Below are 26973 nucleotides of genomic sequence, written 5' to 3' on the forward strand. Positions count from 1 at the left end.
AACAGAATGGTTTGTTTCTTTGTGACAAACCAGGGTTCAACATCAAACAACAATCCCTTGGGTTTAGCAGGGCTTTTTTCCCCAGCTGGAACTCAGTTCAGGCACCATTGCCATAAGAGAACAAGGGAGGCACTCATGGTGAGTTCTGACACCCTTTTCTAGAAAAATAGCACCGGGTTTAAGATTGGTTAGCAATTGTGGCCTGTTAGAAACAATCCTGGGTTCAGATTTGGGAGCTAGCTATCCTCTTCTTGGCTTGTTTATGTACTTATTCAAACAGGTCGCCTGCACAAGCACACAGCTAATGAAAGTTAAGATTTATCAAGGTTTGTGGCTTACTGTCTTGGGCGAACACTTCTTGTGTTTTACTACAAGGAACAAGGGAATAAAGGCAGGTTATGGATTTCCTTATTCCTTCTGGAAGGCGGCCGTGAAGGTTTCAGTGAGCAAATAACAACTCTTCCTTCACAAAACAAGGAGACAGAGATCCAAGAAGAATGGTTAGCTGCAACTGCCTCTGGGCACAGTAGCCGCTATTAAGAAAATGAAGCAGCCTTTACAGACCATTTGGCAATACCACTTTGAGAACTAACCTGGTCATGATGTACATTTGATTTCCCATTGCCAAGGTGGAGGGCAGAAAATAAGAATAATGCTCAGAAGTGCTCCAGACAATGTGTACATCTTGCTTATGGATGGTTAGAGCAGCACCCATGGTTAGGATTAACTGATGGTGCTCAGCTCTAGAAGAGTTATGTGTAGTTCAACCGCAGCATGTATCACCGAAAAATTCATTCATACTGGAGAGGCATCAAATACAACTGAGGCAAAATGCTACTGATCAAAATTTGAGAGGTTTGTGGAAAATCAGAGGCACGTAGCGCATTTCAATCCAAAATTCATACACAAGGTTTTATTTAAAGCAAAACAGAAACCCACCACCCAAAACTTTGCTCTCACAATCTGCCAAATATGAACCCGCAATGGACTTTTGGTCGAAAAGCTTAGCCACGAAGCAGCAAACTCCTTGCACAAATGGGCAAGATGTCCAGTTTTTTTGGGTGTAGCATTTATTGCTCTGCAAGCGCATTAACTCGCAGAAACGTTACGGCTGCAGCAAAGGAACTCCTGGCATGTGTCTCTGAAGCAGCAAGACAACAACTACACACGAGTGGGTGCAAAGACAAAGGAAGTGGAAAAATACTGTTGTAAGAAGTTTAATTTAAAAAAAGAGAAATTCAACAGTGCCTAAATCTTTATTTTTTTCATAACCTACAGTTTTAGACAGTTGTACATTTTATGACACAAAAGGAAACTTAAATTACCAATAGTTTACATGTAAGCTTGATTCCAGTCTTAAATGGAAGAAGAACAAAAACAAACACCCTCAGGGGGGGAAAAAAGGCCTCCATTTTACACCTCCTGTTTTGTGACTTGGCAGCTGCTGCCCTCGCCAGGTGTGTCTTCGATTGTCTGCTGCTATCAGTGTAACAGGCTACACAAAAGGGATACAGAGGCTGGTGCAGACCCCTACAGTCAGTGGTTGTTCATGATACACTGCATCACACTCACAAGTAAGGGCATCCCGTTGCCCACTGGTTATGTGTGTTTAGCTAAGAGGCAGCAAAAATAAAAAGCAAAAAGCAAAAAAAAAAACAAAAACAAATGAGCCTGACAAGTTTTGTTTTTTGTGTGACAGTATGTAAAATTGAGGTGGGGCAGCTGGGTGGGAAATTATTGTAATTTCTCTTCCCCCCCCCTCCAGAAGAAAAAAATTCTAGCTTTAAATACATTTCTTGAACAGACAGCCTCAGGAAAAGCTGTCTTTATACACGAGCACCAAAGGAACCCTACAAATTAGGACTGGTGGTTGGGTGGAGAAGGAGCCCAATTGTAATGGGCCCAGCCTGATCATTCTAACCAGAATCTCAGCTTTCGGGGGAGGTTTTAAAATTTCAAAATAAAATAAAAATTAGCAGAACTCAATAGCTGTTATGTAAAACACTCTGTGGGATATGAAAATCTGTTCCAGCAGCCCCATACAGTCTGGCTGGGAAAGTATTAAAGTGATTGGAGAAGTTATTTGGCATGACACTTTTTGCTTTTTATTTATTTATTGTTTATAAAGCTATTGCAGAAAAGTTTTAAACTCTTTTACACAGACTGTTATTTGTGTGAAAATTACAGTGTATTATCCTAGCACAAGTGGCAGCCGAATGCATGAGAACAGTAACAATCCACCTGCTGGCCTGCATATATTCAGTTGGCTGTAATGATTAGCTGCACACACTCGCTGCAGCCACTTCCCACTTCATCTGCAGCTGTTTCCTTCATGCTTTCAACAGGCAAACAAAGGAATCTTATCATTGGCCCAAACCATACCCCAATCTAGCTGCCGTTTCCCCACTGCTCATTGGGTAAGGGATAAACATTAAAACCCAACAACAGTCCCAGTTTGTTGATTTTGAATTCTCAAAGTGTGCCTTTTCAGGAAGGAACACACAGATCCCAGCTTGCTTATTTTAAATTCTGCAGTGCAAAAAGCAGGCTGGTTTTTTTTTTTTATTCTTTTAAGAGGACAATTAAAATAGCAGCAACCTATGTCAAGAATTCAACTGACCTACGTGTTTTATGAGGAAACAAATCACGAGATATGTACTTGCTAATATTTTGGCCTTAAGAGTGGTTGAGTAAACGTTGGGGCTGTGTAATTGTGGCAATGTCATTTCTTTCCAATTCCGGTTCTTTAAAAAAATAATAATCGCAGCTTATAAGTCAGAGTTGAAAATTACATTGCATAACCATGTTTCAAACTGGTCAAAATACACACTTTCCAGAGAGTTTTTAAAATGTCAGGGCTTTTAAGACAGACTTTCTCCAATTCCCTTTTGCAGTGAAGAGGCAGAATCAGCTCAGCACACCAGAATAAAGTAAAAGAAACAAGGAAAAAACAAATTAAAGTAATATTCAAACCACAACATTTAGTTTATCTACATCCAGCTCAACAGCAACATTTATAATATATCAATAATTTTTATCAGTTTTTTAATGGTACCTTTTTATATGTTCTGATTATTTACACCTGTACAAGCAAAAGCACACACTTCCAAGTGCACATATTTAATACAGTATTGACTATTTCCATTTACAGATTTTCAACATTTTGAAAAAGATCAACTGCTTAAGATCTTTTAAGGTATATTACAAAAAACTGCCGCTACTTCCTGTACTACAGTGTGTTTACCCAGTAAGACCAGTGACAATACATACATACTGTAACTGAGTAATTCTGTATATGCCACCCACACTAACCCATGAGAGGGTCAGACTTCAGTAACTATAAGCTGTCTTATACAAAAGTTAAGGCAAAGTCATTTTCAAGTTTAAATAAAATTCAAGTCTTTAAATATTGGATGGAAATAATTCTTTTAAAAAATCAGTTGTTTAAATAAACCTCCTTTTTTGTGTGGAATAAACTATTCAGCAGGAGAACATTTTCATCCGAACCATCTGCTGCTTAAACACTCAAAGAAAAACTTTAGGCATTTAAAAACAAAAATAATTTATAGTCAACTTTATTAGAAACTCATTAATTTAGTGCATCCTTGTCCTTCAGAAAGCATGCCACTTCTAAAAGTAAGTAAGTGTGACAAAGCTCACTCCAGACAGAAACAGGGACCTCTTCCTTTACCATACATGCACACGCAAAAAAAGAGAGAGAACTCCATTATCCCATGGACTGAAAAATAATAATTAAATCCATATGCCAATGTATGCAGGTATAGAAAGGTGTCAGCACTTAGGCCGATTAAGATATGAACTCTTTCAAAGAGCACTTTGAGCACAGATTTAAAAACCTACACAGAGCACAGGGGTAAACCAGTAAGGGCAGTAGTGACTCAAAATTAATTTACTCCGGCTTGGGGGGGGGGGGAATTGAGATCATCCTCACAAGAGTGCTATTGTGCTATCTTGTGGAAAACAGCCATTAGCAGGCACCTGCCATTTTGCAAGGGCTTATGTACTTTATTATTATTATTGTTTATTCACAATGTGCTTTGTTTTCTCTTTTCCTGAAAATTCAGGAAACCATTTTATTCTGGATTGAGAAGCTGGTTACTTGCTTGCAAGTCCATCAAAACAAAACCTTTTAGAGAAGGTGATCTTTATCAGGTTCACATTTCGTCAAGGGGAAAAAAATGGTTGAAATTTAAAACATTAGAATTGTATGTATTTTGAAACCTTAAAAGTGTAATTTATTCGATGTGCTACAGCAGCCAAAATTTTAAAAAAGAAAAAAACAACAACTGAACATCAAACTTGTCTTACTGCTTATAAAACATCTGCTTTTCTTTGCACTCAAAATATTAGCTGCTGCTACTAGTCTTCTGGAGTTTCTTTTTTTTTTAAAGATATGTACTTACAGACCAGTTATTTAAAAACTACAGCAGCATTATTCTGCTTAATAGATTAGGAAAATAACTCATTAGATAGAGCTTGTATTCACACAGCCACATGGAGGCTTAATAAAAAAAATTGATCTCCCCCCCCCCACCCCCGGATGAATACGTCTTCCCTTTAGGGAAAAGAAAAGGATTTTAGGCATCACCTCCAGTTCAGCACCAACCTAAATGTAAGGTTTAGATTAATTAAACCCTGACAGAGTAGACCATTTGCTCAAGGGGAATTTGGGGGGGGGGGAGAGAGCAAGAGAATTGGAGGAACAATCTGATTTACAAAGAAACAAAAAAATAATTACCTTGCAGGCATTTCATATACATAATACGCACTGCAAGCTCCTAACCAGCAACTCATTCTTTGTACTCTGAGTGGCAACATGGGTTTACTTCATGGTGAGAACTTTTAAAACCTCCCCCTAAGCACTAGTTTCACTGAGGAGATTTGGGAGGGGTGCTCTGTTCTTTCGTCAGACGTTTCCCAACGGCTGGAGGTGGGGACTTGCGCCCTGACGGCTGTCTCCTCTGGTCTTTGGGTTGTCCTGGACTGGACTTCACAGGAGGGGGTTCTTTGCTTCTCTCTAGTGTTTCTGTGGGTTTCCTTTCATCTTTCCCACAGGTGACAGTGTTTGGCTTCTGTTCTTTTGGGGGCTGCACGGGTGACGGGTCCTTGGTTGTCCTCTGACAGATCTCTGCGTAACTAGGTTTTCGCAACTCCTGCGTGATCAAAAGCACAGGATAGAGCTATACCACAACAGCGACATTTATTTGGGGCAGAAAAGGTAAGACCAATCAAGGGGAATGGTGCAGCTACAAAAGTGTGTCTCAATCACGCTCCAAGATTTGGGAAGGAAGCCGTGCTTAGAATTTTCATTTTACCAACAAGAGCTGCCGTTTAAGAACTTGGGAAAGAACGTTTGTCTCAACGGGAGTTGGAACAGCTCGAGTGGTTGACGCATAAGGGGCAAGCAGACTGACATAGTAGAGATGGACATGCAGACTTTGGGACAACTGCTTGGGAGAACAGGGCAGGTGGGGGAAGAACACGCAGCAGAGTTGAAAAGGCATGGATGACACAAGACAGAAACTGTGGATTCCTGATTCCTAGCATGCAACAACTTTAAAATCCAACATTTATGCTGGGTGTTCAGACATCTGGCAACAATTATTCTGTTCCATTTATCTATTTGGCATAAAGAATGGGCATTTTTCTTTTCATCATGATTCAGTTTATTGTGTCATTCTCCTTTTGCCGTTTCGTGTTTTCTTAATTTTATTCATTTCCATTTAAGCTGTTGGCCATTTATTATGATTTTAAAATTTTGCCCATCAGCAGCCTTGGAGCTCCCAACTTCTCAGGACAGGAATAAGTGTCTTAAACAAATTAGGTAAGACCAGTAGTGCAACAAACATGTGTCCGCAATGATTTGAAAGGCAGCTCACTAAGCAGTATTGTGGCTGCTGAGGGCATGGCATATTTTGGGGCACTTCAACTGATCACAGAAGTTCTCACCACCTGGTGGCCATGAGAGCCTTCAAGTAATGCCAAGAAAGTAGGTAACACCAGGAAAGCAGAGCAGACTTCTAGCTCTCCTTTTCTCCACCCCACCTCCCCTCAACTTCTTTGTTCTCAGGAAGCCAAGTCATTTGGAATTTTCTTGATTTTTTTTTATTGCAGTAAATAACTCCTCCATCATTTAATAGCTGAGGACAGAAGGTACTAATTAAACAGAGAATGCCTTAATGAATGTCAAATGCACTTACTGCTACAGCAGCCCCATTGACTTGTACTGATTTGCAAGCGGTAGTGAGTACAGAAGAAAGTCTTTCAATATTTGGGGTCTCTCTCTGCTGCTTGTCCATGACTTTGGAGTCACTGCAAAGTAGTACAAAGCAACATGTGAATGTAATGAACAACTTTGCGTTCAGCACACTAAAGTCAACATGCAGAAGCCTCTATTCCTGTCTTTTGCTGTAGGGAACCAATGATCATTCGCTCCTCCCACTTTGGATGCATGCAAATGATGCTTTTTCTTCTCTTTGAGAGTCAGGCTTAAAGTTAGTGTTTGAGCATGCAAGATTAAAAGTAAATTCTAGACTACTGCTGTGGGTCACGCATGGGGTGTTATTGAACTGAATTTTTCAAGAGCTATTCACACAGTGTCACACCTAACCTTTTGATGATGGAAAATGCAAACTGTTGATTCAGAGCAGTATATTTAAAGCCATGTATAATTAAGTCCTTACTCAGGAGGCTGGGATGGGGAAGGAGACCTTTCAAACGTCCCGGGTAGAGGAGAAGAAACTGGCAACAAAGGCTCTCGAGGAACTCCTGATGGAATAGTGTTTGTACTAGTAGTCGTGCTGAGGTTCTGAAGAAAACAAATTTCGGGTCATTTCAAATGCATTTCAACTCAAGGCAACATACACTCAAACCCTTCATAGAAGCAGACTTGGAAAAAAGATTCCAACAGAGCCCAAGAAACAGTTAAACATTTCAGTGTAGTATAGTATTGTATCAAAATATTTTTATTTCCAGAGTATTGATAGATATCTTTTCAAAAAGAGAGCAAGAGCATCAAGGGTGTGGGAATGATTCATGTTCTTATGTCGCTGCATTGTTTTATATTTTCTGGATGCCCCATGATCATATTATAAAGCAGCTGTGTTCTATGTTATAAATCAAGCACTGCTAGGAGTGGTTCCTTTTTGCTTTCCAATGTATTCCTTATCAATAAAAAATTGGTGTGGTGTGAGCAAATATTTAATCTGAAAGTGTGGCCCAGCGAAAGAAGTTGGAGAACCACTGAACTAGAGCAATAGCTCCAGAGATTTCAAAACAAGTTAAGGAATTGTTTGGTTTGGATGCAGAACGCTGCTTGTGCGAACAAGCGCCCTCTAAATCTGGCCTTCCTCCAACCCTCCAATCCCAGCGCAAATTTGGAGAGGGTGCAGGTGCATGCAGGGGGAAGAAGGGAGGAAAGTTCTGTTGCATGAGCATAAATGCTTGTGCTGGCAGAACACGTTGGTTGGATGTTGGCCTTTATTTTGTATGCTGATTTCATCTGTGCCACACCACACAACACTCTGAATGACCCCTAACCCTCAAGCAGTGGTTTTAAGGGATTAGTGAGAATGCTTTATTCAGCAGGCAGGACTGCTTGCACCCAAGCCTTTTATTCCAAGCAGGAGTATCGAATAAACTGCAGTGCTTGGTAGTGGCTAAAGCTGAGTAGACCAGAACAAGCCATCATGTATACCAAGAGAAATTCAATTCTCTGAGTGTGGATCCTTATGCAGGCAGAATGAACAAGAGGGAGCAGAGACTGAGGGAACTCCAAGGTTTACAGTAGCGGGGGGGAGGGTTTGGGGTTTCAAAATATCTGAGGTGTGTGTGTTATGGAATAGAGCATGCTGTAAGAAGGCATGACTGGCTGGCACCACAAACAGGAAAATCCCACACTGCTACTTTTTTGTGCCAGGTGTCATTTCTGCAACAAGTGAAAAGGTCTCATGTTCATTCGATGCCATCTCTCACTAGAGGTCCAAGAGAACCTCTGACCAAAGACTCTGGAGAGCTCCTTGTCAGTGATGATAGTACTGTACTTTAATTCTGGATGTATATTTGTGTAGTTGGCTTTTCTGCTTCTAAACCGTTCAGAAGTCTATTCAGGTATTAAAACTAAGGCAAGATTGACTATTCATCTTATTAAGTAGAAGGTGGCACCTTTACAGATGGTTGTTATAAGCTTTGCATCTGGGCAAGGACAACCATATCTTGAAACAGCACCATTTTCCTTGCAGATTTTCTTTGATCATCAATAAGAGGGTGCTGCAGCAATAAAACTGCTGGCAGATTTGCAAAGCTAAGCAGAGTCCAGTGTGGTTTCAAATTGGATGGGGGACCAAGTGTTGAGATTCCTGCATTGCAGGGAGGTGAACTAGCTGACCATCAGGGTCCCTTCCAACTCTACGTATCTATGATACTAAGGGTTCTGTGTCACTGGCAAGTCCATCTGGCCACTGATACGAACCTCTTTGGACCAGTTCCACAAGCAGATGTAGGTTTGTTTAAGAAATCTGTCTGTTACTCAGCTACATTAGTTTACTGAAATCCAATTTAAAAAGCCAGCCCTGCTTCAGATGAATTTGCAACCTAGCATTAACTCTTTTCTGACAAATGTTTCACAAGTGTCGCAGATTAATTCACAGCACAAGGCAGGATTCCCAAAGGAGAAAAAAGGCAATGCTAGAGGGAGGGATTCCTTCATTTGCAGATCCCCTGCCCAGTCCAGCTGCATACTCACTCTTTCTTTCGATGTTCCTCCTACTATCACATTTGATAGTCTGTTTTCAAACAAGTCTTCAGTCTTTAGATTCCCAGCAGCTCCAGGCAATGGAGGGAAACTGGACAGTCCCAATTCAAAACTTGGGGATGGAGGCTTTGGTGGTGGTGGAGACTGCGTTTGTCCTCTCTGCAAAAGAAAAAAGTGCCAGGTAAGAAGTGTTAGGCTTCACTGAAAGACTGTAAACTTTTAAAAAATCTTAACATTAGTCATCTACTTGTTTTTTTTAAAAAATAACAAACTATTGCCACACTGCTATATGCATCTATGTCCCAATATTCTCCAAAGACTTCTTTAACAAACAAAAGTTAAGTCATACAGATTATCATTTCTATCCACAAAAATGAAAGTTCTTTGTAAACCATCTGTATAGTTTCAAAAACCATTTTAAGGGACTAAAATACATGAAGACATAGACCCAGGCCAGGATCCAGATGACCACATGTGAACTACTCATGCTCAAGCACTTGTGAAATATGAGATGTATAATAATAATAATAATAATAATAATAATAATAATAATAATAATTTATTTATATCCCACCCTCCCCAGCCGAAGCCCGGCTCAGGGCGGCTAACAACAAAAAATAGTGCAACATTCTAAAAACATTTCATTACAAAAATTAATTAAAATCAAATTGATGGCAACCATAAGCTTAAGTTCTGTAAAGATTGCCAAAGGAGAGAGTCAGGCTGCACCCTGACCAAAGGCCTGGTGGAACAGCTCTGTCTTGCAGGCCCTGCAAAAATATTTCAAATCCCGCAGGGCCCTAGTCTCTTGTGACAGAGTGTTCCACCAGGTTGGAGCTGCAGCCGAAAAAGCCCTGGCTCTGGTTGAGGCCAGCCTAACCTCTCTGTGGCCTGGGACCTTCAGGATGTTTTTATTTGAAGACCGTAAGTTCCTCTATGGGACATACCAGGAGAGGCAGTCCCGTAGGTATGAGGGTCCTAAGCCGTATAGGACTACAGAAATGACTAAAAAGTAACAATAGCTGCTTGCACTAATCCTTAATGCATAGTCTGAAATAAGTAGTGCCTATTAATGTAACGGGACGCGGGTGGTGCTGTGGATTAAACCACAGAGCCCAGGACTTGTCGATCAGAAGGTCGGCGGTTCAAATCCCTGCAACAGGGTGAGCTCCCGTTGCTCGGTCCCTGCTCCTGCCAACCTAGCAGTTCGAAAGCACAAAGTGCAAGTAGATAAATAGGTACCGCTCCGGCGGGAAGGAAAATGGCATTTCTGTGCGCTGTTCTGGTTCGCCAGAAGAGGCTTAGTCCTGCTGGCCACATGGCCCGGAAGCTGTATGCTGGCTCCCTCGGCCAATAAAGCGAGATGAGCACCACAACCCCAGAGCCGGTCACGACTGGACCTAATGGTCAGGGGCCCCTTTACCTTTTCCTAAAGGGACACGTCAGCTATGCACATGGAAACATGTTTCCACAGAGCCCAAACTCGCTTGATCATGGCCCCAGTTGGTTTGCTACAGGCAAACTGAAAATGATGGCAGACTTAACGGGAGAACCTGCAATTCTCATACTTCATTTAAAAGGCTGTTTCTACCATTGCACAGGTGGAGAACGTTTTAAAGGAAGCTGGTCATCAACCAGATGCAGTCATTGGGGGAGGAACTACACAGGAAGGGGGGGCACATCTAAATGCACAAAACATCCCTCACGGTGTATAAGATACCACCTCAAAAGAAGAGGAAAATGGCTTGGAATTGGGGTGAGAAAGAATTGGGAGGGAAAAAGGAACCAAGAGGAGACAAGGGTTGGGGGAAATGGGGATCAAGGAGGATTTGAATGACCTTATCTTCACAAAGAAGCAGATCTAATATCCATTTTGTTATGGGGATTTTCTCCTTCCAATGAAAGCAGACTAGTCTCTGGCTGGGAGGAGAAATAGTGGATGGGTGGGTGAGGATCATTTTAGCAAAGCCTCCTTTTCAGTAACCCTGATGGAAAAAAATGACTCTGCTCCAGCCTTGGTATTCACCTCACGACCCTCAGGAGCTACTGACTGTATTTTATTCTTTAGTAATTATATCATGTCAATCATTTCATGTTTTACTATGTCATTCATGATATCTGCAGCCATAACAAACTCACTGTAAACTTGTCTTCTCTCTTCTTTCGATAGCCATACGAGTTTTTCCTGGAAGCAGAAAAATCAATGTAATAAGAAACTTACTTTTGCTCTATGTATCGCTGGTAAGAAGCTCACTACACGACCTTGGGTCCAGACACTTATCTCTTGGCCTATCAACCTCACAGAGTTGCTTGGAGGATATGATCTTTTGGGAGGGAGGTGGAATAATGTTGTATGTCACCTTAATTCCCTGGCTGCATCGTTGTAACTTCCTCCATGTCATATTATTTACTTAACCCTGCCTATTCATAAAAGCAAGGGGATGCTAAATAGGTAAAGGTAATGCAAGCAATTAGTTTTCCCAGCATGCTTTCTAACTGGCAGGTCCTGGTTTTGGAATGGAATTCCAGTACTTGTGGTGTGCTGCAAGCTTGAGCCTTTGTAACCTTCACCTGAATATTATTTATTTATATAATTCCTAAAATTTCTACACCACTTGATTGTAAAAAAACACAACAAGCTCAAAGCGGCTTACAAACAGATAAAACAAGAAGGTTGAGAAAAATTCACAGCCATTTCTTTGAAACATGCAAAGTTAAAACAGATTAAAGTTACCTCAGCTTTCTAAACATCTGGTTAGCTTGTTTAAACAATAATGTTTCTAGCAGGCGCCAAAAAGAGTACAGTGAAGGCGCTTGCTTTATCTCAAGTGGCAGGGAGTTCCACAGTACAGGTGCTGCCATTATTCTCTGGCTAGAACTTTAAAGCATAGGAAGCTGATAGAAGTCATTCACCTGTACAGCCTTCTTGTTCTTCAGAGAATACAATCAAATCCTGACACACGTTAAATAACCTGCATTTCAACTATTAAGTTGCAAAGATTGTATTACTGCTTCATTTTCCAATTTTTGACAATGAAAAATATGTTGATAAATAATACATTCTGGGATAATGGCAGTTAGCTTTCTTCGGTTTGCTTTTATCTGAAAGCCGGCTGGGGCCATCAGGGAAAAAGGAGGGAATATAAACAAACTAACAAATTCCCCACCACTATTTTTTCCATGTCTTTCTGTGCTTTTGTCTCAAATGATTAAGGGCTGACTATGCCACAGTCAAGTACATGGTGCTCTTGCTCCTGTTGTTTGTAAAAAAGAGGTTCTTTTTATTCAAGATTTCCTTGTGTTACAAAACAAACATATAAACAAGGAAAAGTACAAATAACGTCTCCATTTTTTATTCATAGTGTCTTTTTCACAGTTTGTTTACGTTTGGTATGAGACATTATTGTCGTGGACATCATGCAGTTGCTTTCGTTCTCTTGCATAGTGTTAGTGCTCCTTCAAGGCAAGCTACATTGTTCTACTATCCATACCATGGCTTGGTACCTGTATAAATATCTACAGCACTAGGAATTTGGGGTTTCTTGCAAATTTACAGGAGACTTAAATCCTTTGTAAGCAACTGTCTCACAATTCCCTTATGCTTTCTAAGTAACAAATAATGGCAATGCACATGAGGCTGATTAGTAATAGATTTTTATAAAGGACCAAAAAGACTGAAGTGCTGAGTTCTGCTCAGGGTTCCAGCCACTCCATTTGATTCCATTTCTCTCTGCAGTTTTGGTATTACAAATGGTAGCAACAAATGACTGCATTCATAGAATAAGAGTCTGGAGTGGCAAATAAGAACTAGCACAGTAACACCAGGCACAAGGGCTAGACTAAGACAGTACAGTGGTACCTCGCAAGACGAATGCCTCGTAAGACGAAAAACTCGCAAAACGAAAGAGTTTTTCGTTTTTTGAGTTGTTTCGCAAGACGGATTTCCCTATGGGCTTGCTTCGCAAGACGAAAACGTCTTGCAAGTTTGTTTCCTTTGTCTTGCAAGTTTGTTTCCTTTTTCTTAAAACCGTGCATTCACTTCGAGGAGCAACTCATAGCCTTTTTTGAGGTTTTTGAAGACTTTGGTGATTTTTGAAGCTTTTCCAAAGTCCGTGCTTCGCAAGACGAAAAAAATCGCAAGACGAAAAAACTCACGGAACGAATTAATTTCGTCCTGCGAGGCACCACTGCAGCTTGACAACAGATACCTACAAAGGCTTATGAAATCTATCAATCTGCTCTTAGCACTCGGATGACGGGATAGGGGAAGAATGACAAAAATTCAATATCTCATAGATTTGCAGTAAAATAAAAAGGTGTCCAGAGCACTACTATTGGAAACAAACAAGAGGAAAAGTTGAAAACCACCGCTTATCAATGCTAATGAAGTGCAAGGTCCAATAAGCATTTACATTGCAATGATGGCACACACAGAAAGCCATGCCTATTCAGACCATTCAAGCAGCACAGAAATAAATTTCTGGCAAGGAATTGGGCTTCCTAAAAAACAGCTCTTACAAAAACACCCCCCTACCCCCCCACATTTCCAGTTTCAACATTCTGGCAGAGAAAGCTCTGTCGAAGGCTTAGAAACCAAAAGGAATGTTTGGCAGATTATTAAGATGTCTTTGGTGCCCTCCAGTTCTTCCTTGGCTGATCTTCCTTACTGAGTTTAAAATTCTTGTCCCTAGCCCGTGCAATATCAACCAAATAAAATATTTGTGTTCCTGAAAAGACCAGATGCAGCCGGCTTGCGGTCTTCATTCTGAGCACAATTTCTCCCTGTCAAATCACAGAGCACCAAGCAACAAAGGTTCTAGGATCCCAGGGCAAGGTCTGAAGGCCAATGTGGTCACCTAGCACCTTGGTAGAACTAAGCAGGTCTCAGCCTAGCTAGTACCTGCAAGGGAACCACACAAGCAGTGTCTTGGACTCCATAACCGAAGGCAGCCAGGATAAATAAGTAAGCTAAATTGCAACTTCCAAATTGTAATTAGTTACATAACAATTAAAGCAACAGAAATATGTTATTAGATTGAATATGGTTTATCATATTTTGATATAGATCCTAGTTTAACACCAAAACACTTTCCCAATCAGATGTTTCTTTTTTAGTTCAGTACTTCTTCACTTCGACTTGTCACCATGTTAATGCCTCTTTCTACAAGCAATTATTTCCCTCTCTTGGACTCATTGCCCTAGAAGCATTCCAAACTGTTGCAGTCCTCTTTATGTAGCCATCAGAAATCTTCCCACTCACTTCAGTCTGCCAATTCTTTGTGTCAATACAGATTCTAATCTTTTTGTTAGTAAGCATCTTCTCAGTTCTTGCACGCCCGTTTTCTTAGATGCACCTCATCTGTGGAATTTCTTTCCCAGCCTCTCATTTATACAAAAACCCTTTAAAAAAATGCTTTTAAAAGTTATTTTCTTTTCTCTTTCCCCGCAATTCACTCTCCCTCCTCACCTGGGGTTTCATCTTCCACTTTTCATTACTCCCACATGGTGGAAACACATGATTTAATTGAGCTCTGAGCAGCACTTAGTCAACAAAAGTGCTTAATAAATGTTCCAGTACTCACCTTCCTCTACCTAAGCTTGGGGATGAGTCTAAAGCAGCAGGTTCTACTCGCCCACTGCCCACTTCGCGCTTGGTATAACTTGTCGTACTTTGCATCCGTGTCCTGTTTTGCCCTGGTTGCCTTGTTTGCGGGCTCCTGACACCGTTGATTAAGCGGTCAGCAGAAAAATTGAATATTGTAGGGCTCTCTAAAAGTCCTGGCCCTCTGTCCGCACTGGGTATTGTATGCCGTAGATGTGATTTGCTGGGATTTCTGGGGGAGAAACAAAAGACATAATTTAAACCATCGTGCAAAATCTGCAGACAACTTCCAGAACCGCACTGAAGAACTTTCTAAAGGCTATTCCTTTTATAGCATAAGGCAAATGTTTACCAAATACAGTGGTGCCCCGCAAGACGAACGCCTCGCAAGACGGAAAACCCGCTAGACGAAAGGGTTTTCCGTTTTGGAGGCGCTTCGCAAAACGAATTTCCCTATGGGCTTGCTTCGCAAGACGAAAATGTCTTGCGAGTTCCTGCAGGGTTTTTTCCCTTTCCCCCCCTTTTCCTAAGCCCTAAGCCGCTTATCAGCTGATCCGCTGATAAGCGGCTTATCAGCTGATCCGCTAAAAGCCGCTAAACCGCTAATAGCGCTAATCCGCTAAGCTGTCAATGGGCTTGCTTCGCAAGATGAAAAAACCGCTATACGAAGAGCCTCACGGAACGGATTAATTTCGTCTTGCGAGGCACCACTGTACATAAATTGTTCAGGCTGTTGTGGGAATCCACCCAACACTCATGGGAAAATGTGGCGTGATCTTTTAGAGCAATCAAAGGAAACTTTATTACATAACATGACAAAGGTCTATAATTTTATCAGGACAAGTTGTAACAATTGTCTTCTTCTCAAAATCTCTCTTCTACAAAGAAGATACATTTACTTCTACAAAGTCTATTTCTATGGAAAGGCCTGGTGCTTCTGTAGATGCAATGGCTTCCATCATGAGAATGTGCTCTCCACGACGGAGATCTTGGCATCCATCTTAACTGTGGTTAACTCTCTGTCTGGTTAGCCTGAACCAGTGGATAAGATGGGAGGGTGGAATTTACTCTGGGGTAGAGGTACAGTGGTACCTCGGGTTACAAATGCTTCAGGTTACAGACTCCACTAACCCAGAAATAGTACCTCGGGTTAAGAACTTCGCTTCAGGATGAGAACAGAAATTGCGCAGTGGCGGCACAGCGGCAGTGGGAGGCCCCATTAGCTAAAGTGGTGCTTCAGGTTAAGAACAGTTTCAGGTTAAGAAAGGATCTCCGGAACGAATTAAGTTCTTAATCCAAGGTACCACTGTATGTGATTTTACGTTCCGTTCCCACCTTTTAACCACAGTCAAGAGAGAGTGGTCATTCTATACGTACCTGCCCTTGGGGATATTAAATACCATGCAGCTTCAGGACTGACTCTATTCTCCTCCCAGCCATCATCCCCTCTCCTCCCACTGCTTCACATTCATGTAGTTCAGTTCTTCTGGCTCTAGAAGCCAACAATGTCTCTTTTAGAAGAAGCCTGCCTCATCACACCGAGATCTGTGGCCACAGCACTTCATGAAGACACAACGCCTGCAATTCTTGTAAAATTATTATTCCTCCTAGCAGCATAGATTTCCATTTGGGGAGGTCACGTAGGCAACTTCGCTTAATCAATTGTTCAAATTGCTACTGTAACATTAACATCACCCAGGGTTGTAATTAAGGTCTGTGTTTTTTAAAAAAATAAAAAACCAATTACAGTGGTACCTCGGGTTACAAACACCTCGGGTTACAGACTCTGCTAACCCGGAAGTAGTACCTCAGGTTAAGAACTTTACCTCAGGATGAGAACAGAAATCGTGTGCCGGCGGCGTGGCAGGCTCCATTAGCTAAAGTGGTGCCTCAGGTTAAGAACGGTTTCAGGTTAAGAACGGACCTCCAGAACAAATTAAGTTCGTAACCAGAGGCACCACAGGAATGGTTCTTTATACAATTATAAAGTGAGGACAGGCCATAGTATTCAAGAGAAGTGAACATCCCAAAGTGATACATACTCCTGGCAAATGCCATTCCAACAATTCCCATGACATATATAACTTAGCAGCGCAAAAGATGAAAACTTATCTCCAGAACTTGCCTGCTTCTGGGTGTATACTGCCTGAGTGAAGTCAGTGGAGACGTAGTAGGCTTGAAAGTAGGAGATGTAAAACCATTGATAAATCCAGTATTTGGAAACGGTGTTACCTATGGAACAGAAGTACTGCAAATTACACAGCTATAGATTTAAGAGACTCTCAAGAGATCTTGAAATGACATCACAGGACTGATTTTTACATTAAGATCAGCACCCACTGGCCCAGGTGTATAGCCCAGCTAGACCAGGATCCAGTCCTCACAGTGGCGAACCACTTCAGTTAGTTAATTTATTTAGTATGCTGTTCTTCCTCAGAAGATCACAGGGTGGTTCGCAACATAAAAATACAATGAGAACACAAAATACTAAATAAAACAAAAGCAAACCAATAATCACCCTGCCAAACACACATTTAAATGGCCTGGTTATAGAGTAATGTTTTTGCCTGGCATCTAAAGATATGTAATGAAGGCACCAGGTGAGCCTCCCTGAGGAGAACATCCTACAGATGGGGAGCCACCGCAGAAAAGGCCTGCTCTTGTGTTGCCATCCTCTGGACCTCTTATGGAGGGGGAGCATGAAAAAAGGGCCTCAGATGATGACTGCAAGGTCCAGGATGGCGGCCCTTGACATAATTGTGGCCCTGAGCTGTTTATGGCTTTATAGGTCAAAACCAGCACTTTGGATTGGACCCAGAAAATAATTGGCAGCTAGTGCAGTCGGGCCAGGATTGGTGTAATATGCTCAAACTGTCTTGCTCTGGTAGGCAATTCTGCACCAGCTTAAGTTTCTGAACTGTCTTCAGAGGCAGCCCCAAGTACAATGTGTTGCAGTAGTCTAACCTAGAGGTTACCAGAAGCATTTGGAGACCTGAAAGCCTGATCTGAGTGCATCCCACCCCCAACTTGTGATTCCCAGCAACTGGCATTCAAAAAGACATACAGTGGTGCCTCGCAAGACGAAATTAATTCGTTCTGAGAGTTTTTTCGTCTTGCAAAGAACGGACTTTGGAAAAGCTTCAAAAATCACCAAAGTCTTCAAAAACCTCAAAAAAGGCTACCACACCGCGTGCTATGAGTTGCTCCTCAAAGTGAATGCACGGTTTTAAGAAAAAGGAAACAAACTTGCAAGACAAAGGAAACAAACTTGCAAGACGTTTTCGTCTTGCGAAGCAAGTCCATAGGGAAATCCATCTTGCGAAGCAACTCAAAAAACGAAAAACTCTTTCGTTTTGCGAGTTTTTCGTCTTTCGAGGCATTCGTCTTGCGAGGTACCACTGTACTTAACATTTTTATTTTATGTTTTTGCCTTTTATCTCTGACCCAAGTGCTATGCTTGTGCTATGGCTTCTCAAAAAAGATGGGTATTCTGGACAGTTTTCGTGAATTCCAAGGAAACTATCTGAAGTACTCATCAGAAGTTAGGTTATGATCAGAAACAGCCCAGTCCTGGGTCTCAACCAATTTTCTCTTCCAAATTACCCATCTTCCTTTTGCATGGAGAATATTCAACATGTGCCTGGGGACACTGGATTGCAAAAAGGAAGGAGAATGAAGCATACTTCCTCGTAAGACCTATGTATTCTGGATGTACAGTCAACTGCTGTGGATGTCTCAAATCAATTGCTCCTTTACATAAAAAACATTTTGTGTCTGCAGAAAGTTAGCATGTAAGGGAGAGGCTGAGGTCAAAACCTCTTATGCACCGCATGTAGTTTGGAAGTCTGAAATGCAATGAGGATTCTGCCCTGCAATTTTACTTAATATGTAGCTTGAGCGTAACACCTGGTCTTAAGATTATGAGGATAAATAATCAAGTCCTTAGTTCCTATCATCACTTCAATTTACACTGAAGGGATTTAACAGAATTCAAAAAGATTCAAGAGGCCTTCTTTCTCATTGTCTTTAGCTACTCTGACTTGCTGCTACAAAATTATCTAAAAATGAGGAACACAGTGTAATGCTAATATATGGGCTGAGAAGTAAGAGTACGTAAAACAGATTCAGGAAGTACGCCAGTTATTACGGAGCTATAAACCGAATCTAGTATGCCCCGGTTATATTCAAGACTAAGCAACAGCATGAACATTTAAAAAGCAACAAACGAATGATTCTGAAGTGCTTACCAGTGATGGATCAAGATAGCTATGTGTTGTTGACCACGTCTGTGGGGCAATTAAGCTGTACAGTGGAAACTGCTGTTGGGGGCTGTATACTGGAGGTATGTAAAATGATGTTGTATAACGCTGTGTGTAGATGTTCATGTCCAGAGGTCTGTATCCATTCTTTGGCAAAAATGTATTTATAGCTATAGCCTTTGCTTTTATTCTTGCCTAGAAGACAGAAGAGCATGCTCTTAGAAGAATCAGCCTTAGAGAACGACGACCACTTTCAGAAGTATTTCAGTGAACACTAAAAACAAAACATATTTACCTTAATTGGTTTTCCTTGGAAGGTTTTCACTTCTTCTCTAAGGTATCTATAAGCCTTTAAAAGTGAAAAATATGTTTGTGTGAAAGGCAGCAGATGTAGTAAGTTAACAAGAAAAAGTATATCATTATGCACACACAGATACTAACACAAACAATATCAGTTCTTCCCTATTTAGAAATACTTGGGTCCAATTCAGGTTTATACTGGATTATAGACAGGTCCTCAGGATATGGTCAGAGGCATTATCAGGTTTCATTTTAACCCTGCTTGGAAATGATCATATGTGGTACTAAAATCATAGTAAAGATGGCAGCAGGAAGCTACTTACTCCATTTCAAAAATTCCACTCTAGGTCTAAACCAGCTTTTGAGAGCAGCCCAGACAAGAAAGGCACAATTAAGACTTATCGTAATCAACAGCAGTTGGCTGAATCACTGCTTTTAGTAGGATTTAAAATTTCCAAGAAGTACATGGATTCTAGACTTAATTATGGAAACCATGACTAGACAACAATGAATTTCTCTGAATTATGAAGGCTGCTGTTCTGTGCAACTATATGATGTCTTCCTGCCATTTCTTACATGAACATTGTATTATGGACCAACTTTGTTTGTGGATGTCTGTTCACACCACCTCAGTCAAGAGTCACCGTAATCAATCTCCAAAACCGGTAACTGACACAAACCAAATATGCGCAACAAAAAAGTGAGAGCCTACCTGCTGTGCATCTGCTTCAGACTCAAATGTAATAAACCAGTTGTCATTATAGGCAAACTCACAGTTGATGAACCTAGGCAAGTTATCTCCCTTGAAGAGTGCTTCGACCTCCTAAGAAAAGATTGGTGGGAAAGAGGGTTCACTGACAAGTACAGCAGAAGGTTCATTTAGGACCAAGCAATGTAAAGGCCTCATTAGAACTGATGGCAAAAAGTACCCAGGCACAAAAATATCACTGACTATCCTTAATTTCAACAAGAAAGGGCTATGGAGCAGGGTACTAATGCTGTCCCATCATTCCAGGGACCGGATTTCTTTTCAGCTATGCAAAGGCTGTAACCTAAAGGTTTGATGTTGGTGCCTAAACAATTTCAGGGTGGCACCTGACTAAGTCACACCTATGACTAATTTAAAGTCCATTGATTTCAATTGGGTCTATTCCAGTACAGTTCAGATACTACCCACTGAACTGTAAATACAAAGACGTACTGTGTTCACCTTCAATTAACAGATTAACAGCAGATACACCCTTGATTGACGTTCCTAAGTCAAGCTTTATGACTCGGGAAATTGTGTTTTCCTGTTAATATCACTCTGCATATGAACACCAATATTACTTTTTTGATTTCTTAAGACATCCCTTTCTCTTCAAAGAGCATTTACTCAACCTCCTTGATCTCTTCTGCTGTCAGTGAGCTAGTTAGAACACCTCACTCAAAATGTTGCCCAATGCTTTATATTTATTGATTTGGAATCTGTCTTCCAGGAGCAGCCTTAACTTTATGGTGGAAGCATGTAGAGAGGCACTCGCTGTCTGAAAGCTCCAGAAACGTCTTTCTGACAAGGTATAAATGGCATCTCGGCTGCAATTCAATATTTTCTTTTAAACAGGTATTTAGCTATTGGTTGAGTGTGGGATTGTTTTCCTAGTATGCTTTATAAAGTTGTGAGTGATATCATGAATGCACAATTATATGGAAGAAAATCTTACTTGGAAAATATTATATGGAAGAAAAGCTTACTTGGCCACAAGTGATCGCCGAGAGAGAGAGAGAATCACAGTTAAAGCTGTAGCCACCTAGCACCATGGCAAAGGTATAGGGTGGGTGGGATTTTTTAAAAGCATGTTGCGAATCGTTTGACTGCTGTATACGGAACTTACTTCAATTGGAGTAGATTCGGGTACTTCACGTAAAATCACAATGCAGCGATTCTGGTTTGGCCTGACTTTTTCACCCTTCTCGTCCACTTGGACTAAAGGCAATGCTAGGGGAAGACACATACAACACAGTTACTTTGAATTCAATCAGTTAAGCAGAGCTTTGTTTTGCACACACTGCAGTTTTGTAGGACTAGAGTAAGATCTGTTACCTTATTCATCTCCAGTTTGTAAATAAATGTGTACAAACGTGGCACATGCCAGTCAAGTCTCCCAGGCAAACAACTTACTTTGGGAAAGATCTTTCAAGCCCCTAATTGAAATAAACCAGTTTGGCTTCTGGAGCGTTCACCACACCTCTTAGTGAAGCCTTTCAGAGGGGGGAACCCACTCCTACCAGTATTATTCTGTTAGAAAGTCCATCTTGTATGGCCTTTTTCACCACTTGTGTACATTCCAATACTACTCTTTGGTACTACACTAAGCAAATCACCAGGAGTGACAGTCAAGCACTTCACTTATCAGATTCCAAACTGCCTCACACCAATGGTAATTACTTTCAAATACTTTAGCCATGATACAAAAAAATATTGTTTGACAGGTTTAATTAGTAAACTGCTAAATAAAAATTGCAAATGGTGTGCTGGAGCAGAAACCTGTTAGGTATCTTTTGAAACCAACGTTGGAGAACTTCCACTTAGAAAAGTCTGTAGTGGCTGAAGCTAAACAAACTACATACTGAATATACATTTAACTGCAACAAGGCAGAAAGCCTCAGCAGTATCATTAGGATACCCAAGTCGAACAGTTTGACAGAGGGGCATTCTCCAATAAATCTATTGTATAAAACAGAAGATTAAATGGCAGGTCTCTCGCTGCAAGCATGAATTTACTGCTATGACAGGTTTATTGTCATTTAAGTACAGTTTTCTAAATGTTGCACTCACCCACTGGCTTCAACCCTCCCCCAGTGCTATGCACCTCACAGAACAAAAACTCACTATTCATCTTCAAGTCAAAAATAGGTGCTTTGTCAATTACTTACATCGCAGCACTTCAACAATCAAATCCATATCAGTACTCAGCTTCTTGACGTGATCAAGGTTTGCTACTGTCATTATTGGCACATACTGATCACTGTCCATCTGAGATATAAGGTACATGTCACTGGCAAGATTCTCTCTGTTGAAGGAAAGCAGTGTCTTCATTATAAAACTCCTTCCTTTATCAAGCGAAAAAGTTGCATTTGACTTTCTTATCGATCAACATCTATGTACAGTGGACGCTCGAGTTGCGAACATGATCTGTGCGGAAAGTACATTCGCAACCCGCAGCGTCCGCAACCCGCAGTGCTGTGTCTGCGCACGTGCGGGTTGCGATTCGGCGCTTCTGCGCATGCACAAAGTGTGATTTAGCGCTTCTGCGCACGTGCCAAAACCCAGAAGTAACCCGTTCCGGTACTTCCGGGTTTGGCACGGTGCACAACCTGAAATTGCCCAACCCAAAGCGTCTGTAACCCGAGGTATGACTGTATTAAGGAACTGTCATGTATTTACTTAAAATTCCCTTTGCTACTAGAGTGAAGAAAACAGTTACCTATGAAACTATCTTAGCTTTGTTGCTTGGGTAGAGAGAGAGAGAGAGAGAGAGAGAGAGAGAGAGAGAGAGAAAGAAGCAGAGATTTTCAACATAACGTGCACCAAACTGGATGCAGCCCACCTGTCAGGTACTTTTAAAACTATGTTTTACAGCGCTAGGGAAACAGAACTGCAAAAAGATTCATCAAGTCCATAATAGGCCACTTTAGGTTAGACTGGATGACCCTTGAGGTCCCTTCCAACTCCACAATTCTATGAATCAATGTAGCTGGTGCGCTGAGTTTAGCTCTGTAGCTCACACACAGACAAGGTTTGTTCAAAACATCGTAGAGCTGGAAGGGTTTTTAAGGATCATCTAGTCCAACACCCTGCAATGCAGAAATATGCAGCTGTCTCTTATTGGGATCAATCCTAAAACCTTGGTGTTATCAGCACCACATTCTAACCAGCTGAGCTATCCAGCTGTCATCTCCAGATGTTGAGAGGTATATTTTATCTCCCATCAAATGAAGTATGGGGTCACAGAGGCTCATGCATGGATAGTATTTGAAGTTTTGGTCTTGAAAATAGCTCAGTTAAGATTTCCAACAGCCAAGCAGCTCCATACATTAAACAATCAGCATACAGGAGGTATCAGTGCCAACCCCCCCCCCCCCAAAAAAAATCCCACCTTCCTGCTACAGATGACAAGCCACAACTGACTTAAGTCTATTCTCAATAGTTACTGTTTTCTAAAGCACTGAAAACAAACCTGGCTGCAGATAGAATGAGTGAGTGGCAGCTTTGTTTTTTTTTAAAAACCAACTTATCTTGACAGGCTTCAGTATGTAAATTAGCAAAGCAAGAAGAAAAACAAATTACATATTTAACTGAGAAAAAAATTAATAGATTCCATATGGATTTACTCTGTAGAATTTTGGTTCCTTCCCATGCTTCTCAAGGTCTGAGCCCACTTCATATATGGATAATGAACTTCTATTAAATCCAGATGCCACAACACTTTTTCCTGAGTTAACACTTAGCAGTGAAAATGGGAAGTGACTTATTCCATAGTAATGATTACTTAAGCCAGGTGTGGAGAACATGCTGCCCTCCAGATATTGCTGATCTGCACTTCCATCACCGCTGCCCATTGGCCATGCTCACTAGAGCTGATCGGGAGTTGCAGCTCAGCAGCATCTGAAAGGGCAAAGGTTCCTCACACATAACTTAACCTATCATCCTAAAAGGCAAATATCTGTAAACTGCTCTGGAAGCCTTTTTCTTTTCTGTTATGAAGAGCGGGATAAAAATGTGGGATAACCAACATGCCTAAGTCTAATTAATGCATGAAGGGTTTGATGCCAGAGAGTAAGCTGGCCTGGCAGGCTTAGCTATGTCACTCCCCTCCAACCTGGGAGGAATGTAATCAAGCCTTATCGCTGTACCTCACAGTCTACTTGAGAAGCTCAGTTTAGGAGATCTGAGCTGCTTGCTCCAAGCGCAGACCACATCACTCTAACAGGTCTCTCTTAAATTCCTACACCAATAATTTAGGAACTTTCACCAGTATAACTAAGCCATGTTTTAATGCCTGTGCAACCTTTACTGAATGCTGCATGGAAAAGCACATGAACCTGTCCTTTGTGAGTATATAAATCAACCTTTTTAAACTTATCAAATGAGTGGTCTCTCTCTATGCTGCAGATTTTGCTTTGCTTTGCTGCATATTTTGCAAGAATATTTTCCCCAAACCTGGATATTGGCATCTAAGAATTCTATTTTGTATATATCTCTATTTTTCTTGCTACCAACAAAAATGCTTTAAATAAATACAGCATGAGTGTTCACTACTGAATACATGTTATGCTTACCTAGATAAACAGAACTCCAGTGTTTTTTTCAGTACTTCTCGCAAGTCTTCTTGACCTTCTGACTGCAGCTGTTCTTTACCTCCTAGAAATGGAAGACATGAGTTTGACAAAGTTGGGGGGGGGGACCAAGCCTTCATAAAAAGACACTTCCTTCAAGTGTCAAAACTCACCTTATTCACAATGGCAATAGAGATTAAATAAAGTACCCTTCATATCAACTCATGACACAAAGAGTATCTTGCACGTGATCCTAAATATATGGACTCAGCAGAAACTTTGGTGGAGCTTAGACACACATAAGGGTTGCTTGCATCCACAGTCTACCCACCCCATCTCATTAGAAAAGGTTGGCTCCATTGAAAAGCCAAGCAACAATCATTTTATATTACCATCAATACATAAACAACTGACAAATTAGTTAGGATTCCTTTCCAGTTGCAATAGCTTTTAAGAAATAAGGGTGATGTAAAATATGTAAATATTTGAACAGGAATAGATTTTTATATATCTGGAAGCTATCAAGAAGGCCTCTAGTATTTATTTTTTCTGCTCTGTTATGTACACCCTTTACACACTCAATGCAGACAAGTATCTCAAACGTCATCTTTAAAACTTGAAATATATTATGGTGGAGAAAGAAGTTTGAAATATGTACACAGCACTATGATATAATATGAAAAAAATATTCATTTGTTAGCTTCAAAGTACAAAGACCAACATGAAACTCTTATGTAAGAAAGTTGCATTATTCATTATAATTTTAACAGCAAGTGTATGAGCCAGCATTGTGTTTGGTATTACAATGGAAATTCTTGCCATCAGACGTTGCAGCAGACACAAGAGCTAAATTCTTTTTGCTATATTCCGTTAAGTAAAAACTTAGATTATCAGTTGAAAAAAAAAAAGCAGTAGGGAGCTCCAAATTGATTAAGATGGATAAGAGAATTATTTAATGTTTTGAAAAGTTCATTTTCTGGACTCAGAAGCAATGACACAAGAATTATAGTGTTAGGCTTCACTGAACAACATCCAATGCTATCTGCCTGCTTGCTCAATAGAAAAATGCTTGTGCAATGTGACTTCCCTATACGAGTTATTAGGTTTAAAACAGAAAGTACCCCAGGCAGGTGGTATCTATCCTCAGTCTATATACTGTATAAAAATGGTAGAGCTGTGCATTGGTTGAAATCCTATGTTCACACCCTGCAAACACAGTATTTGACACTATCTGCAGAAGTCTGCAGAGCAAGTTTCTGGCCCTGAGATTGTGGAGGATTGATACCATGTAGGCAATGTCATGTGTGGGTTGAACAGTGAGCAGATTTAATGCCCTGCATAGTTTGTCTTTCTCTGTAACCAGCAAAAGCAGAATTACTGAATTAAGCAAATAAAATGTGCATAATGTGAATCATTCAGCTTTTCTTGCCTTTGCCAAAGAACACAATCTTCATTAAAAAAAATTTAAAATAAACATGGCCGATGGTCAGGGATGGTGGGAAATAGAGAGCACTACTCCTGAATTATGCACTGTAGGCACTTTTCATTATACAACTTAGACTAGATATATACAAGATATATACAAGATAACATGTCAACACTACAACCTGTGATCCTATAAAATACTCAGTTCATCTAGTAAATATATTCACTAACCAAGACATTGAAGGTTCAAGCATTGTCTGGGCTGTTGAGACTTCAAAGTTTAGATTGCTTTTTAATGACGGAGGCGAGTTTGAACATTTGAAATATTGTACATATGATCAATCTGGTATTTCTTTAAATGTACTGTAGTCACAAGCCCGGGGGCAAACAGTGGTTTGTCCTAAATGAAGCAGACTGAGCCCCACATATAAATACATGCAAATGTGCTGGTAAAATTGTTACATTAATAGGCACTACTTATTTCAGCCTATGCATTAAGGATTCGTACAAGCAACTATTGTTACTGTTTATTGTTCTGTAGCAAATGCCTATAATTCAGTGTTGCTCAGGTAAATTTCTTCGGTAGCTTGTAATTTATAAGTTCCTGTCAAAGACGTATTTAGGATAAACACTGGGGGTCATTTTGTAAGTTGGAAAACCAGTTAAAAGACATATAAGGAAGCCTCCTCTTTCTTACCTGTCTGAGTGTTTTCGTGTATAGATTCATACTCTGAATGATCTAGAGCCAAAGGGTTCATATCTGTCTGGTCTGACAGTGGAGCTGTCAGTGATGGTTCTTGCAGTTCTGTTAACGATTCATTCTGGTGCTTTTTGTCACCATCACCGTTCGCCTCCAAACCTGCAGAAAAAGTTGCAGGAGTCACAAACCAAGAAATTCTTTATCTGCTTTAAATTAGAAAGAAAAGGCTCAGAGGACCAGCACACTCAGCTAGAATCGTACCTTCCTTGCAGGAATCTGGTGGATGATCTGCTATTTCTTCCCAGGTTTTGCTCACGCCACCATCATTAGCCCCGCTTGCTTCCACATGTAACATATGATTCCCCCATACTTTTGCATTAGGATTTAGTTCAGAAACCTTGGCCGACTCCTAGGAAATAACAATTGAGTTACGCTCTGTTAACTAAATGCCTGTCATTTTACGTGGTTCCTTATTATAAATGCAACCCACAAATGGTTAAAAGATATACAGCAGTGGAATAAGAGTTCTTGCGGCTAGAGACCATTCAATGCTTATGTAAACTCAACCTACATTACTTGTCAAGGCAAATTCATC

At 40.7% G+C, this 26973-nt stretch overlaps 1 protein-coding gene across 1 annotated transcript in view; it reads right to left on the reverse strand.

Moving 5' to 3' along the window:
- Positions 1-1237: 1237 nt before the first annotated feature.
- The window catches only part of LARP4B (La ribonucleoprotein 4B), a 65977-nt gene continuing 40241 nt past the window's right edge, over positions 1238-26973 (reverse strand). The window contains exons 3-17 of the mRNA XM_079946744.1: positions 26640-26787; positions 26376-26537; positions 24257-24338; positions 21851-21987; positions 20809-20912; positions 19647-19757; positions 18930-18983; positions 18623-18829; positions 16501-16607; positions 14356-14607; positions 10913-10958; positions 8765-8932; positions 6705-6829; positions 6222-6333; positions 1238-5174 (exon numbers count right to left, since the gene is read on the reverse strand). Of these exons, the coding sequence (XP_079802870.1) occupies positions 4890-5174; positions 6222-6333; positions 6705-6829; positions 8765-8932; positions 10913-10958; positions 14356-14607; positions 16501-16607; positions 18623-18829; positions 18930-18983; positions 19647-19757; positions 20809-20912; positions 21851-21987; positions 24257-24338; positions 26376-26537; positions 26640-26787 (2100 nt within the window). The 3' untranslated portion in view covers positions 1238-4889. The remainder of the gene's footprint in view (positions 5175-6221; positions 6334-6704; positions 6830-8764; positions 8933-10912; positions 10959-14355; positions 14608-16500; positions 16608-18622; positions 18830-18929; positions 18984-19646; positions 19758-20808; positions 20913-21850; positions 21988-24256; positions 24339-26375; positions 26538-26639; positions 26788-26973) is intronic.

The sequence above is a fragment of the Podarcis cretensis genome, assembly GCF_951804945.1.
Source record: "Podarcis cretensis genome assembly, chromosome: 12".
NCBI lineage: Eukaryota > Metazoa > Chordata > Lepidosauria > Squamata > Lacertidae > Podarcis > Podarcis cretensis.